Source organism: Arachis hypogaea, chromosome 6 (genome assembly GCF_003086295.3).
Source record: "Arachis hypogaea cultivar Tifrunner chromosome 6, arahy.Tifrunner.gnm2.J5K5, whole genome shotgun sequence".
Taxonomy (NCBI): domain Eukaryota; kingdom Viridiplantae; phylum Streptophyta; class Magnoliopsida; order Fabales; family Fabaceae; genus Arachis; species Arachis hypogaea.
Genome location: NC_092041.1, coordinates 8,417,756 through 8,430,677, shown reverse-complemented (window position 1 = coordinate 8,430,677; position 12,922 = coordinate 8,417,756). Strand labels below are relative to the sequence as shown.

The 12,922-nt window shown below is 28.3% G+C and overlaps 1 protein-coding gene across 1 annotated transcript; it reads left to right on the top strand.

Moving 5' to 3' along the window:
• The first annotated feature begins 161 nt into the window (after nucleotides 1-161).
• Nucleotides 162-1,098, top strand: LOC112695807 (translocator protein homolog). Its single transcript, XM_025748295.3, has one exon. The coding sequence runs from the start codon at nucleotides 273-275 to the stop codon at nucleotides 843-845; it is 573 nt and encodes a 190-aa protein (XP_025604080.1). The 5' UTR covers nucleotides 162-272; the 3' UTR covers nucleotides 846-1,098.
• The last annotated feature ends 11,824 nt before the right edge of the window (nucleotides 1,099-12,922 follow it).

Below are 12,922 nucleotides of genomic sequence, written 5' to 3'. Positions count from 1 at the left end.
ACTCATCATACAACAGCTGTTGGTTTCTACTTTTTTTTAATCAAGGATAATCGATAATATTACGTCGGCACCACGTGTCGCTGTCACAAACTTCCACATCACGGGCATGCAAGAACACGCGGCATGGTTCCCATTGAAGCCATTGTTCTATGCCTTCCACCCACCAGAGAATTCCACGCTTCACCTTATAACCAAAACCAATCGCTCCCCTTTCCCATATTCCTTCGTTTCTTTCAAGCTCCTCTTCTTCTTCTTCTTCTTCCTCCATTCCCATGGCTTCCCAAGAACTCAAACACCGGGTCACACACGATGCAGACACCAAAGCAGGAGGAGGAACAACAACAACAACCAGACGGGACAAAAAAATGGCGATGGCCAAACGCGGTCTTAGGTCACTCCTGATTGCCGTTATTCTCCCCTTGTCGCTGACGCTCTTCTCCGCATATATATCGAGCTCCATGTCACGTGCCAACCACCACATGGATCACAAGACTCCCTTCTGGTTCCCGCCCTCGTGGGCCCTACACCTAACTTTACCCGCTTCGGGCTTCCTGATGGGCCTCTCGGCCTGGATGGTTTGGGCCGAAGGAGGATTCCACAAGCACCCCGTAGCTGTGGTGCTCTACGTGGCTCAGCTCCTCTTAACGGTTCTGTGGGACCCGCTTGTGTTCGGTGCAGGTGCTTCGAGGGTGGGCATGGTGCTGTGCCTGGGTCTGTTTGGGTGCCTGTATGGGTGCATGCGTGTGTTTAAGCAGGTCAACCATGTTGCTGCTGATTTGATAAAGCCTTGTTTGGCTTGGACCGCTTTTCTCTCCATTGTAAATCTTAAGCTCCTTTCTGCCTAATCATACTTTTAATTAGAGATTAACCAGATCAATTACGTTTTCTTAATTAGGTACCTTCATACAAACCCCCTTGTAAATATTAAATAATATTATATTCCCTGTGCTTTTTTGGTGGTCTGCTTGTTTCCTTTGTAAGTTTTGTGTGTGTGTAAATCTTAAATATGTATATGCTTAAAGTTGTCTTATTATGAGGTAAGAACTACTAATATTGTGTTTTAAATCGTTATTGAATGATTAGATCTGCGTTTGTAAATTTCTCTGTGTGATTTGATTTGAATAAAACAAAATCTATGCCCTGAATGAATGAAACCCTTTTACTGGTAAAGACTTGTGGTTCGTTTAATTTGTGTTTGTAGAACCAAATTAATTACACGTGATTTAATTCAACTGGAAATTTGCCATTTGCAATATGCAATATGCACTTAGAGCATTTTCAATACTAATTTTATTTTATTTTATTTTATTTTAAGTTTTATAAGAACATCTGTGGTAAACAATAATTTAAAACTAAGTGCAATTTGTTTTTCCTAGTATTAATTCAATCAAAAATTTATATTATTTTTAATTATTTTATCTATAATATCTATATAATTGTAATAGTAATAAAATTTTATTGATTTTTTTATTAAAATGATACTATATTTTTTTAAAAGATTTAATTATTCTCTTGGCTTTATTACTTTTATAGTTTTGCAAAAGGTTTTATAGTTTTATAGTTTTGTGAAATTTGTAATTAGATTTTTATATATTTTTTGTTAAATGAGTTTTTTGTACTAATTTTTTTAGTTAGGTTTTTATATTTTTTTTATTTGGGTTTTGTTATTAATTTTTTTAGTTGAGTCTTTATATAATTAAATTAATTATTATCAAGAAGAATCTAATTAAAAAACAATATTTGGCGGGTAGGGATTAAATTAAAAAAATATATAGAAATTTAATTAAAAATTTTGTAAAATTACAGAAATTAATAGAATAATTAAATTTTTGAAAAAATTGTTTTAAAAGGCAGTTAAAAAAAATTAATTATTAAAAAAAAATTAATATTAAAATTATTAAGAAAGATTAAATTTTTTATAATATTTAAAAAACATTAAATGTGTTTATAAAGAGATAAATATATTTTTAAGAAAAAAGATAATTTTTTTTATAAAAAGATAAATATATTTTTAATTATTTTTTATAATTTTTATATTGATACTTTTTTTTAAATTTTACTAATTTTTATTATTTATTTTATTTTTAATGATCTTTTGTCTGTTTTCGTTAGATAAAAATCACAAAAATAAAAATAAATAAATAATTAATAAAATTATTAAAATTTTAAGAGAAATAAAATTTATTAACGTAAAAATTATAAAAAATAAATAAATAAATTAAAGATATATTTATTTCTTTATAAAAAGATTTATTTTTTTTTAAATATTATAAAAAAATGTGATTTTTCTTAATAATTTTAATATTAAAAATTTTTTTTAATAATCAAGTTTTTCTAACGATTTTTTAAAATAATTTTGTTAAATTTTTTTAAAATGATACTAATTTTCTTTCATAAATTAATTTTAATATAAATTTTTATTTTAAATTAATTTATTTTTTTAAAAGTATTGATACTCTAAAGATATTTCACGATTTAATAGTCAAATTCGTTGATGTATTCTTATTTTTGTTTTTAAATGATTTTTTAATCAAATTAATTTTTAAATAATTTTTTAAAAATCACATTTATTTTTTCATTAATTTCTTGAGACTATATTATAGTTTGCTTACTTGAAATGTAAAATGACAGTACAGTATAATAAACGATATCATTTTACACTTAAAACGATGTAAGGTTCTTTTTCATTTTCACTTTTATTCTTTGCTTTCCTAATCTATGGTCACGAAGAAGATCGTGATATCATTTGAAAACGAAGAAGATCGCGATATTATCCGCAACCAGTAATCGTAGAGTATTGTTAGTATACGACTATTGTTAGTATGTCCCTTTTGGAGCTTGAAATGTACTAAATGTCTAAATCAATAACACAACAAGCGCTTTCTAACTTTTATTAATCCTGTTTTAATTCTTATGAAAATTCTCTAATTTGATAAACCAAAAATTTTCATCGATGTTTGGTCAAACACAACAATAGATCATGAAATTAATGATGGTAACAACAAAAATTCTGTTTTGTTAATTGAAAATTTGTCCCTCTTTTCTCTTGATTTATTAATAGGGGTGTTTATGGATCGGATTGTATCCGCAGATCCGCGGTAAATATCCGCATTCGATCTGCATTGGTTTGAAAATCAACGAATTACTGGTTGTAGAATATTATTCTCGTCAGACTTAATACTAACTAAAAAAATAATAGTTTTTTCGGATTGGGTAGGATCCGATCTGTACCTTTTATGGATCGGATCGCGGATATCTGCTCTACATCCGCATGTCCGATCCGTGGATCTGCAGATATGCACAATAATAATTAAAAATAAAGAAATAAATATATATGTTTGATATTATATTTACTTGTTTGTATGTTTTAGTTAGTAATTATTATTCATATATTGTATTATTTTATTTTTGTTATTTAAGAAAAGTTTGATTAAAAATATTTTAGGAATAAATAGGTTTAAAAGTGTGAAAGAAATATTTTTATTGAATTTTTTACCTAGAAATATGATTAAAAAGATAATGTTCAATTATGCGAATATATCCGATATCCTGATCCGATCCGCACATTTGTTGATCAGATCGAATCAGATCCAACACTAAAAAACGTGAATATCATATCCGATCCGATCCGATCCGCATACACCCCTATTTATCAATAAGAAGTGAATATGCATGAGGATGTGGGGTTAGGCTTAATGGAAAAGCCAAAATCAGAAGAGAACAAAACAAGCAATGACAATAAATGTAGCTACACCACTCCTTTGAGTAGCTTTAAGCATTCCAACCACCACTCCTGGTGGTCGGTCCACTAGATGAAGTTCTAATGCCAAGTATAGTCACTTCAACCAATGATGGTGCTGCCACCACTTCCAATTCAAATCCGTCGTCTCCAGCTACGACAATGGTGTCATCTCCATTTGGGATATTTTACAAGACATTTTTTTCATCATTCTTCTTGCTTCACATGGAGGAGTTGGAAGCATAGCTACTATGTGAGTGCGACAGCATAAGTGAAGCAGAGAAGCGGTGGCCAACTTCGGAGGTAGCACCGGCGTCATCGGCTGCAGTAGCGGAGTCATTGGTGCCAGAAGCAGAGTCAGCGGAGGCAACAGAAGCATCCACGAAGGCAGCAAAGACGTCAGCAGTGGCAGCTCTAGTAGAGGTGTCAGTAGCAGGAGAAGAGGCATGGGTGGAGGCAACAGAAGTAGCGTCGTCGGCGGCAACAAGACCGACCATAACCGAGGTAGTGGCGGCAGAGCCGTTGCCAGGGAAGATGGAGGATTCGTGCAGTGTTCCACCATGAAGGAGCAAGAAAAGACAATCAGTGAGGGAGTTCTATTAAGAAACCGGGTCGAGTAATGGTTAGGGTTTGTTTTTCCGGGTTTGGGCTTGCCTTGGTTCCATGCTTGACAAAAAAGAATATAACTGCCACGTCATTCTCTGTTAGCGCCGTCAATAAGAAAAGTAATGGAGGGATTAACATGATTAGGTTGGTTATCTTTCAAGGTCAAATTTGATTAATTTATTCTTTCGGATACGAAAATGAAAATCGAAATATCTTTAAGAAACTATTTTGACTATTAACTCAATATTTCATTGCAAATATTCTTACTATCATAACTCAAGTAGTTTTTATAACTGAGAAACACTATAAAGCCACTTTTATTATTTTTAGCCAATAGTTTAGTCCTTAATTAATTTATAAATGGTTAAAAACATTTTAATATTTTAAAAATTAATTTTTAATATTTAAAAATATAAATAAAAAATACAGTGTTAGAAAAATAATAAATCTTGATTTTTTTTATATTTTTCTCATATCCATAGCATGCATGAAAAATCATATTTCAGGAAGAATAAAAGTTTATTGAAAAAAAATGTGTATTAAGTTTTGTATTTTCAGGATAACTAGAATAATACATAAAAAAGTAGTAATGTATATTTTTTAAAAGAAAGTATAGGGAGCTAATTATACCATTAGCTAATTTAAATAATTTATTAAAAGAATAAGAGTTTGAATTAAAAAATAGAATTTTAAATAATTATGATTAGCGTCACTAAATTAAGATTAGCAAAACGTAATTTTCTATTAGCAATCATCACATAATCGCTTCATCAACGTGAAACTCCCTCTTATCGCGTGAAATTCTCTCTCATCACGTAATTGGTATCTCATCTTCAATTGTCCGTTGTGTTATTGTTGTCTTCTGTCGTTACTTCTCTATGCGTCGTGCTGCGCCGACCTGCATCGAATAAAACTATAAAAGAAACATCCCAAGTTTAAAAAAATAACAATCTAAAATTTAACAAAAGAAATATCCTACAATTATTTTCTGAGCATATCCGTTGCAATTGACAACGAGGAGTCTTTTGTCCACCTTTTACGACAAATAAATCGCGTGGGAGAGGATTGGGTAAGGGCTGATCGACGGCATAATTGGACGCAACACAGTGGGTGCCATCCGGAGATCCCTTCATGGCATTGTGAATGTTGTCTTCGGCAGCTCCTTGCTAAGATGGATGAGTTACGACATCGGTTCAACGACAAGGCTGGGCGACGCAATAACGTAAAGGAGAATCGGTTGGTTTTCTTTGTGGGATTATGGGCGTCATTGTCGTTATGAGAAGACCGGGGCCATTGCTACGGCGAGTAGATGATCAGCACCAATTGTGGCGGCAATACGACGATGTGACTGGAGCGGGAGATGAAGATGACAGGGTGAACGTCGTGAGTGGAAGTGGGAGGGGAAGGTGGGGTGTGCGATTTTTTTTACTGTGAGTAATAGTGAAAAATAAAAATAAAGTGAATATTCCTAAATGAATTGAGAAGGGGTTTAAATCAATTCAACTATTTTTAGATTATTTAAATAATTTATGCAGAACTCAAAATTCAGCAGATAATTTGAAAAAATGCCCTGATTAGAACAGCAAAATGAAAACAATTTTAATAAACGAGTTAAAGAAGAAAGAGAACACCACGATATATCCTGGTTCGACCATAAAGTACAATGTAATCTACGTCCAGTCTCCACTACAATAATGGTAGAATTTTTACTATAATCAAAACAGATTACAGTCATTAATTCCAAGAGACTCACACTCTTATAATATCCTAAGTCAACTTAAACTTAATTCAACATTTAGGTGCTAACTCAACCTAATTACGGAAAATCAAGTGTACTCAATCAAGCACATTTTTTATCACAACTCTCAAACAAAATAGAATATATGGTTTTTGTGTGAACACTCACTTTACCTTTTGTTTCTTTCAATAAACTCTTAATTCTAGACACAATAGATGAAGAACACACTCAAAACACAAGCACTAAAATCTGATTTTTCTCAATATGATCTCCACGAAAAAGTTGTTTCCATCCTCGATAAATTCTCTATATATAGGACTTGTTCTTCTTCATAAATGGTATGGAACCAAATCCCCATGACACAAGCTAGGACTAGCCGTTGCATGATTTAGGCTTCATGGCCGTTGGTTCTTGATGAGCAAAACTTTCCTTCTTTGTTTCATCATACACAAACGAAGTGCAGCAGCTTCCTTAATTTGATTATGAATTTTAGGATTTTGAATGTTATATGATGGTCCAAGATCCTTCCAATTACAACTTGATTCTTCTTTAATGAAATCTTTATTAATATGCATTTTTTTTTTCTTTAGTAAAATATGATTGATTCCTACATTATTTTAAAGAGAAATTCTCCACATACAAATTATACAAGTAATTTATTTTTTCTTATTTTTCTTCTCTATGCCTCCTCTTTTTCTTCTCCTTCTTCTTCTTCGTTTTTGAAGTGTTTCATCTTCATCGTCGTGTTTCTCCTCGTTCTTCTTTTGATTTTACAACATTATGTTTTTTTCTTCTTTGTTTGATTTTTTCCTCTAAAAAAGAATGATGAGAATATGAAATAAGAAAATAAAGAAGAAGAAGAAACAACAGAAGATGAGGAGGAGAAAGAAGAAGAGTTCTGAATTATGCATAAGGTGTACTTTAACGAATTTTGGGTGTATTTCTTAAATCCTTCGGGTGTATTTCTGTAATCCTTTGGGTGTATTTCTATAACCGTTTGGGTGTATTTCTGTAACCGTTTGGGTGTATTTCTGTAATCGGTTGGGTGTGTTTCTGAAGTTGCATTATCTTCAAAATGATTTCAAAGCTTGATTTCAGAAACCATAAAAATCGAAAAAAAATCGAAGCAAGAATACCAATGATAAACGCCGATAAAACAACAAATGAAAAAGTAAAGAGAGAACGCACGAAGGAGATCGAACAAATTTGATAAGAAACTCGTTTTCATGGAAGAAGAAGAAGAAGAGTAGGAGAAGAAGAAGAATGAGAGAAAGAAGGAAGAAGATGAGGAGAAGGAGGAACGCGAAGCACGCCATGAAAATCGTATATGGGCCAGCGTGCTTTTTGTTAAGTTTTTTCCAACTTGTATGACTTGTAAACCAAATGACTTGAATGTATAGCACTCTTCAACATAAAATTACGTTTGGATAATGTTGTGGGTTTTTTTTTGTTATTAGACTTTTATATTGCGATCTAAATTGTAGTTGACAGAATTGACTGATACTCTAATTGATCTAGCAAAGTTAAAAAATTATGTTATGTGTATATTAAAATAAGTTAATAGTATAAAATATATATTAGAATATAAGATATATATTAAAAATAAATTAAATAATATATATTTTATTAATTTTAATACCTAATTTTAATGTTTAGATAATATTTTTATTTTTAGAATTAGACAAAGATAAATGTCCTCTTTAATCCATGTTATTAAAATAATTGTTTATTTTTGTATTATTCTTTATATTATAAGAGAGTTTTAATTTTGATCCATCTATTATAAAAAAAAATTATTTGTTGACTGCTCTTGTTGATGGCCAGTTAACGATAGAAAATAATTTAGTTATTTTTTTAGACGGGATATTTTATAATTAGACGTACATTTTATATGCACATTAAAATTAAATCTATTTCATAAATTAAGATTATTGAGCACAAATATCTTTAAAATAAATTAAAAATACTATAAATGTAGTACAAAATTTGTTTTAACTAAAAGATTAATTTATTTATTTTTTGTTGGCTTTAAATAAATAAATTAGTAGATAAGTAATGTTAATTGCGTATTACATGAATAATATAAATATAGAATATATAAAAAATTCAAAATGATACTAAACTGTTATTTTAAATTAATTTTAATAATTTTTTAATTTTATAATATTTAAAAATTTAATTTGTGAAGGTTTTTGATGACTTAGAGGAGGGGGTTGAACTTGAATCTATGACCTTCTTTTTACTTGTTTAATAAAGTTTTAAACCAGAACTTATAACTTGGCTTCTGTTTGTTCTGTGCGTATTGGATTAAGCAGGAAACAATTTCATTTTATCTCATGAATCGTAAAAAATAGAATCAGAGTAGGAAAGAAAAAGATAACACAACCATGTATCCTGGTTCAATTGTCTAGTGCAATATAATTTATATCCAGTCTCTATCACAACGTTGATAAAATTTTCACTATCTTTTCAAGTATTACATACACCAATCCCAATGACTCAACATAATCCTATCAGAGACACATCAAGCTTCAACATAAACTTAACTTGGCTATGTAACTACCTAGACTCAATATACTAAGTGCTTATCCAACTTAACAAGGGAGACCTCTTAGGTACATGACACAAAAACTGAAAGACAATAAAAAAAAATCTGAAATCACTATTGAATTTTCTCTCCAAGTATCTCTCTAATCTTTTCTCTCAATGGATTTTTCTCAATGCCTATCTTTTTTGTCTTTTATCACTGAATGAATACAAAGAAAGATACAACATTGAAACAGAAATACAAACAGTAAATCATAAAGGAGATGATGATTTACAGCCTTTACGCTATAAGTTGAATCGGATTCAGCTCTCTCTGATGAAGCTCTCTATTTTGGCGGAATGTTTCTTTGATGTAGAAATACTGTCCAAAACGTTAAACTCTCACAGAAAAGTTCTTAATGAAACTCAGATTCTGGTTCTCTCTCCTTCCTTGTAATCTGAAATTATTTTCCTATTTGTATTAACTTTGTTTTTTCTAAACGGAGGTTTACTTCATAAAGTCAGCTTCTTAACTCTAGGACTAGCTGTAGTCTTTCTTCTTTTTTTTTCTATCAGTCTCAAAAATCAGGAATTTGAAATCAGTGAGAAAATAACGCAGCTTCCTTAAAAACATATCTTCAATAGACTTGATAAATCCAAACCCTTAATCTTGTGCTTTGACTCCAAAAAAATATTTTACTCCTTGATTTAAAGTAGAAAAAAGTTACCTCCATTTTTCTTTATATTTTCTAACATGGTAGTGAAGATGGAAGAATATATCATCAAAAAATTTTCTTGCATGCATATGAAAACAAATGACCTTTTTTTCTGATTATGTTTTGACTAGACATTTGCTTTTCTTTTTCTGATTTGGTGTCTAGCTAATGAGAGATAGAATAACTCTTTTTTCTTAAATATATGGTGATAGAATGAGAAAATGAGTCGCTCTTTCTTTTCTAAATATTATTCGAAGTAACATAACATTTTATGTTAGGATAATATTTTATGTTAGGGTTTGCTTTCCTTTTTCTTTGTTTTTCACGTGGATGAAAGAGAAGAGAGGAGAAGGAATAAATTCGATAGTTTTATTTTTGTTCAGATAAAATTTAAGTTTCATTACTTAGTTAGCCATTAATATAAGTGAATGGACTTAGATTACTAATTGGACTTATAAAAGTAGTATAATATGATTTTAATTTGGGCTAAACTTGATTTTTTTCCTTGTTTTGTTTGTTTTTTATTTTTTTTTTTATATATTGTGCTAGTTATTCTTTTTATTTGGACTGCAACTATTCACACAATCACGCGCACATCACAAATATAATTAGATTTTTAACCCAAACACTAAATATTTATCATAATCAATATTATTAATTTTCCAACCTTAACAATTTGTAAAGTTTATAATAGCTACAATATTATATTTTATTTATTAATATTATAATTACCGTGTAAACACGGGTAAAATGTTTAGTAGATGCTAAAAGTTCACAATTCCCTTTTTATTCAAGAAATACGTCAACATAGGAAGAAATTATATGAATGCAGTAATTGCATGTCTATTTATGGTCGTTTGCGAAATTTTAAAAGTTAGTTTTATAATTTTTAACTTATAAAAAATAATAATATTAATGTATGTTATAATTTATAAAATTAAATTATAATTTTTTTAAAAAATTATTTAAATATTTATACAAAAGTTAAAAAAATAATTTTTTTGTAATAAATTTTTCATCATATTTTTTAAAATAAATATTTTTAAAATTAAAAAATTAAATATAAAATAATTTATTTATAAATTATTTTTAATATAAATATTTATTATTTAAATTATTTTTTAATATTTAATTAAATTGTTTATCCAAATTAAACTTTATTAACGCAAAAAAATAGATAAACTTTACGACATTAAGGATCCTCTATGAAAAAAACAATTATCCATTGAAAAACCGACAAAATCACTGTCCTAAACATCTTTGGTAACAACTTACGTCTTACAAAATACTAAAAATCAACATATATTATTTTATATTCTAATATAGCTCGTTTATATATAAGTCCATCCATGAAGCGCAAGTTGGTTGGGTGGCACCTTTTCCAACCGCCTCTTTTATTCTTTCGGATGTCGGCCCAATGCTCTTTTGCAGTTTTAATTTGTACGAGCTCATCATTCACAGCCCAACTTGGATGAGTCAACAACCACATATGTAAATAGAAAATTAACCTTATACCAAAAAGAAAAAGAAAAAGAAAATAAACTTTTCCATCTAATTATCGACAGAATAAATGTTCTTTTCAATCTTGTTTGAAAGATAAGGTGTTTTTATATAATTTGAAAATTTTTAACTGATCTCTAATAAAACGATAATTCAAATTATTAGTTTAAACGATCTTTATAAATAGATAAACGGTTAATGTGTTGGAGATTGCTTAATTCAATAACAAGAATAATTTTGTAATAAGAGTCATTTAAACTAATTATTTTGATGGTTAGAAATCCGTTATAAATTTTCGAAGAGTGAAAAATCACTTTGTCTTCGAACAAATAGTTAAAAATTGATAAAAATATTTATTCAATTCTTTATACTTAGATATAAAGTCAATTTGGATTGGCTTTTAAAAAAAATACTTATTTTTATATTTTTTTAAAAATATATTTTTAATAAATAAAAGTTATTTCATATTTAAATATATTTTTTAAAAGGAATTTTTGTATTAGTTTAAATTGATTTTTTTGAGAAAAAAATATTTTTTTAAAAATAAACTATTTTTATTCAATTTAAAATCTATTTCAATATGTCTTAAAAAAAACTTTCATTAAAAAAATAAATAAATTATTTGTTTTTTTTTAAACTAACAATACCTTGTTTTTAAAAAAGGTAGAAGCAAAAACGTTTTTAATACTTAAAAAATTTTTAAAAAAATCTATCTGAATATAAAATAATTTTTGTTTGTTAAAATTTTTTTTTAAAAGGATAAAAAAATAAGTACTTTCTTTAAAAATTAATCCAAACTGAACCTTTAAATATTCAAAATGTCTTTTTCTTTTACTTTTTAAAAAAATAATATAGTTAGTTTTAAAAAAAACAAAATTTATTTTTTTTAATAAAAATAGTTTTTTTTAAAGACGTATTCAAATAGATTTTAAATTGAATAAAATTATTTTATTAAAAAAATATTTTTTTACTATAAAAAAAACAATCCAAAGCACATAATACTAAAATATTAATATCATTTATATATAAAAAAATAGATCTTAAAAGTTAAAATAATTATTCATGAAAATTTGTATCATCAGTAGAAAGTATTTACTATTCACTTCTCTTTTTAACAGATTTACCAATTGAATCAATTTGTTTGAATAGACCAAATGAGTTTATAATACTTTTTTAAGTTATATCAAGCAAATTCTTGTTTATTCTAAATAGCTTTTTAGTAATATAATTTTTTAAATACCTTTGATATCATTCATTAAAGAATATTCTTTAACAAATATATGAATCCAATATGCATCTATATCATTTGTTAAAATTAGATGTTGTTTTATCTTTACTTTGTAGAAACATACAAGAAGAGAAATTAGTGGTAGGTTATTAATATTTTTGGCATAATATAATACATGTGGTTGAGTTAAGACTTAGGAGTTAGGAGGATATAGACGTGGAGGATTGGCATCTGAAGGGAAGGAAGGAAATAAATCAAAACAAATCAGTATCAACATATTTGGGAAGTGGACAGCTATGTAATGAAATCCATTTATATATCTTGGCATAAATTTGATTATTACTAAGCATACATTAGAATATTAGATTAGATCATAGTATTACTAGTTGACTTGACCAACATACCCCTAATACTTCAGGGTGGCCGCACCACTCACTATCACACACACCCACAGCTGTGCGTGTTTACACTTTTTCATATCCACTTGTACATGGGAACAATTTTTCCACATAAACAAAATTCATCACTTGGGATTAGAATATCAGAATTTTGTCCCATATTTTTGCAGTATGCAATTCTTTTTTCAAATTAAAATTTTAAACAAGTGATTCAACATATTCTTATAGGACATGACTTAAGATATAGTACTAAAATAGTTTATCATACAAGAAATAGAGTTTAATTTTGATGTATTAAAAATATAAAATATTTGATACAGTTGTATAATTATATTTTTTTGAATAATTATTTTTTTGATTAATATCAAAAGCAGTTATTTTTGTGAGAAACTCTTGAGGACAGGAAATTTTTTATTTTTTAGTATTTTTGGTTATCATTTAGTTAATACAAACACTAAATTATCATTTTAT

Bases quoted from the DNA above. Each gene is read 5' to 3' on its own strand.
- LOC112695807 (XM_025748295.3), top strand. From the start codon at position 273: ATGGCTTCCCAAGAACTCAAACACCGGGTCACACACGATGCAGACACC.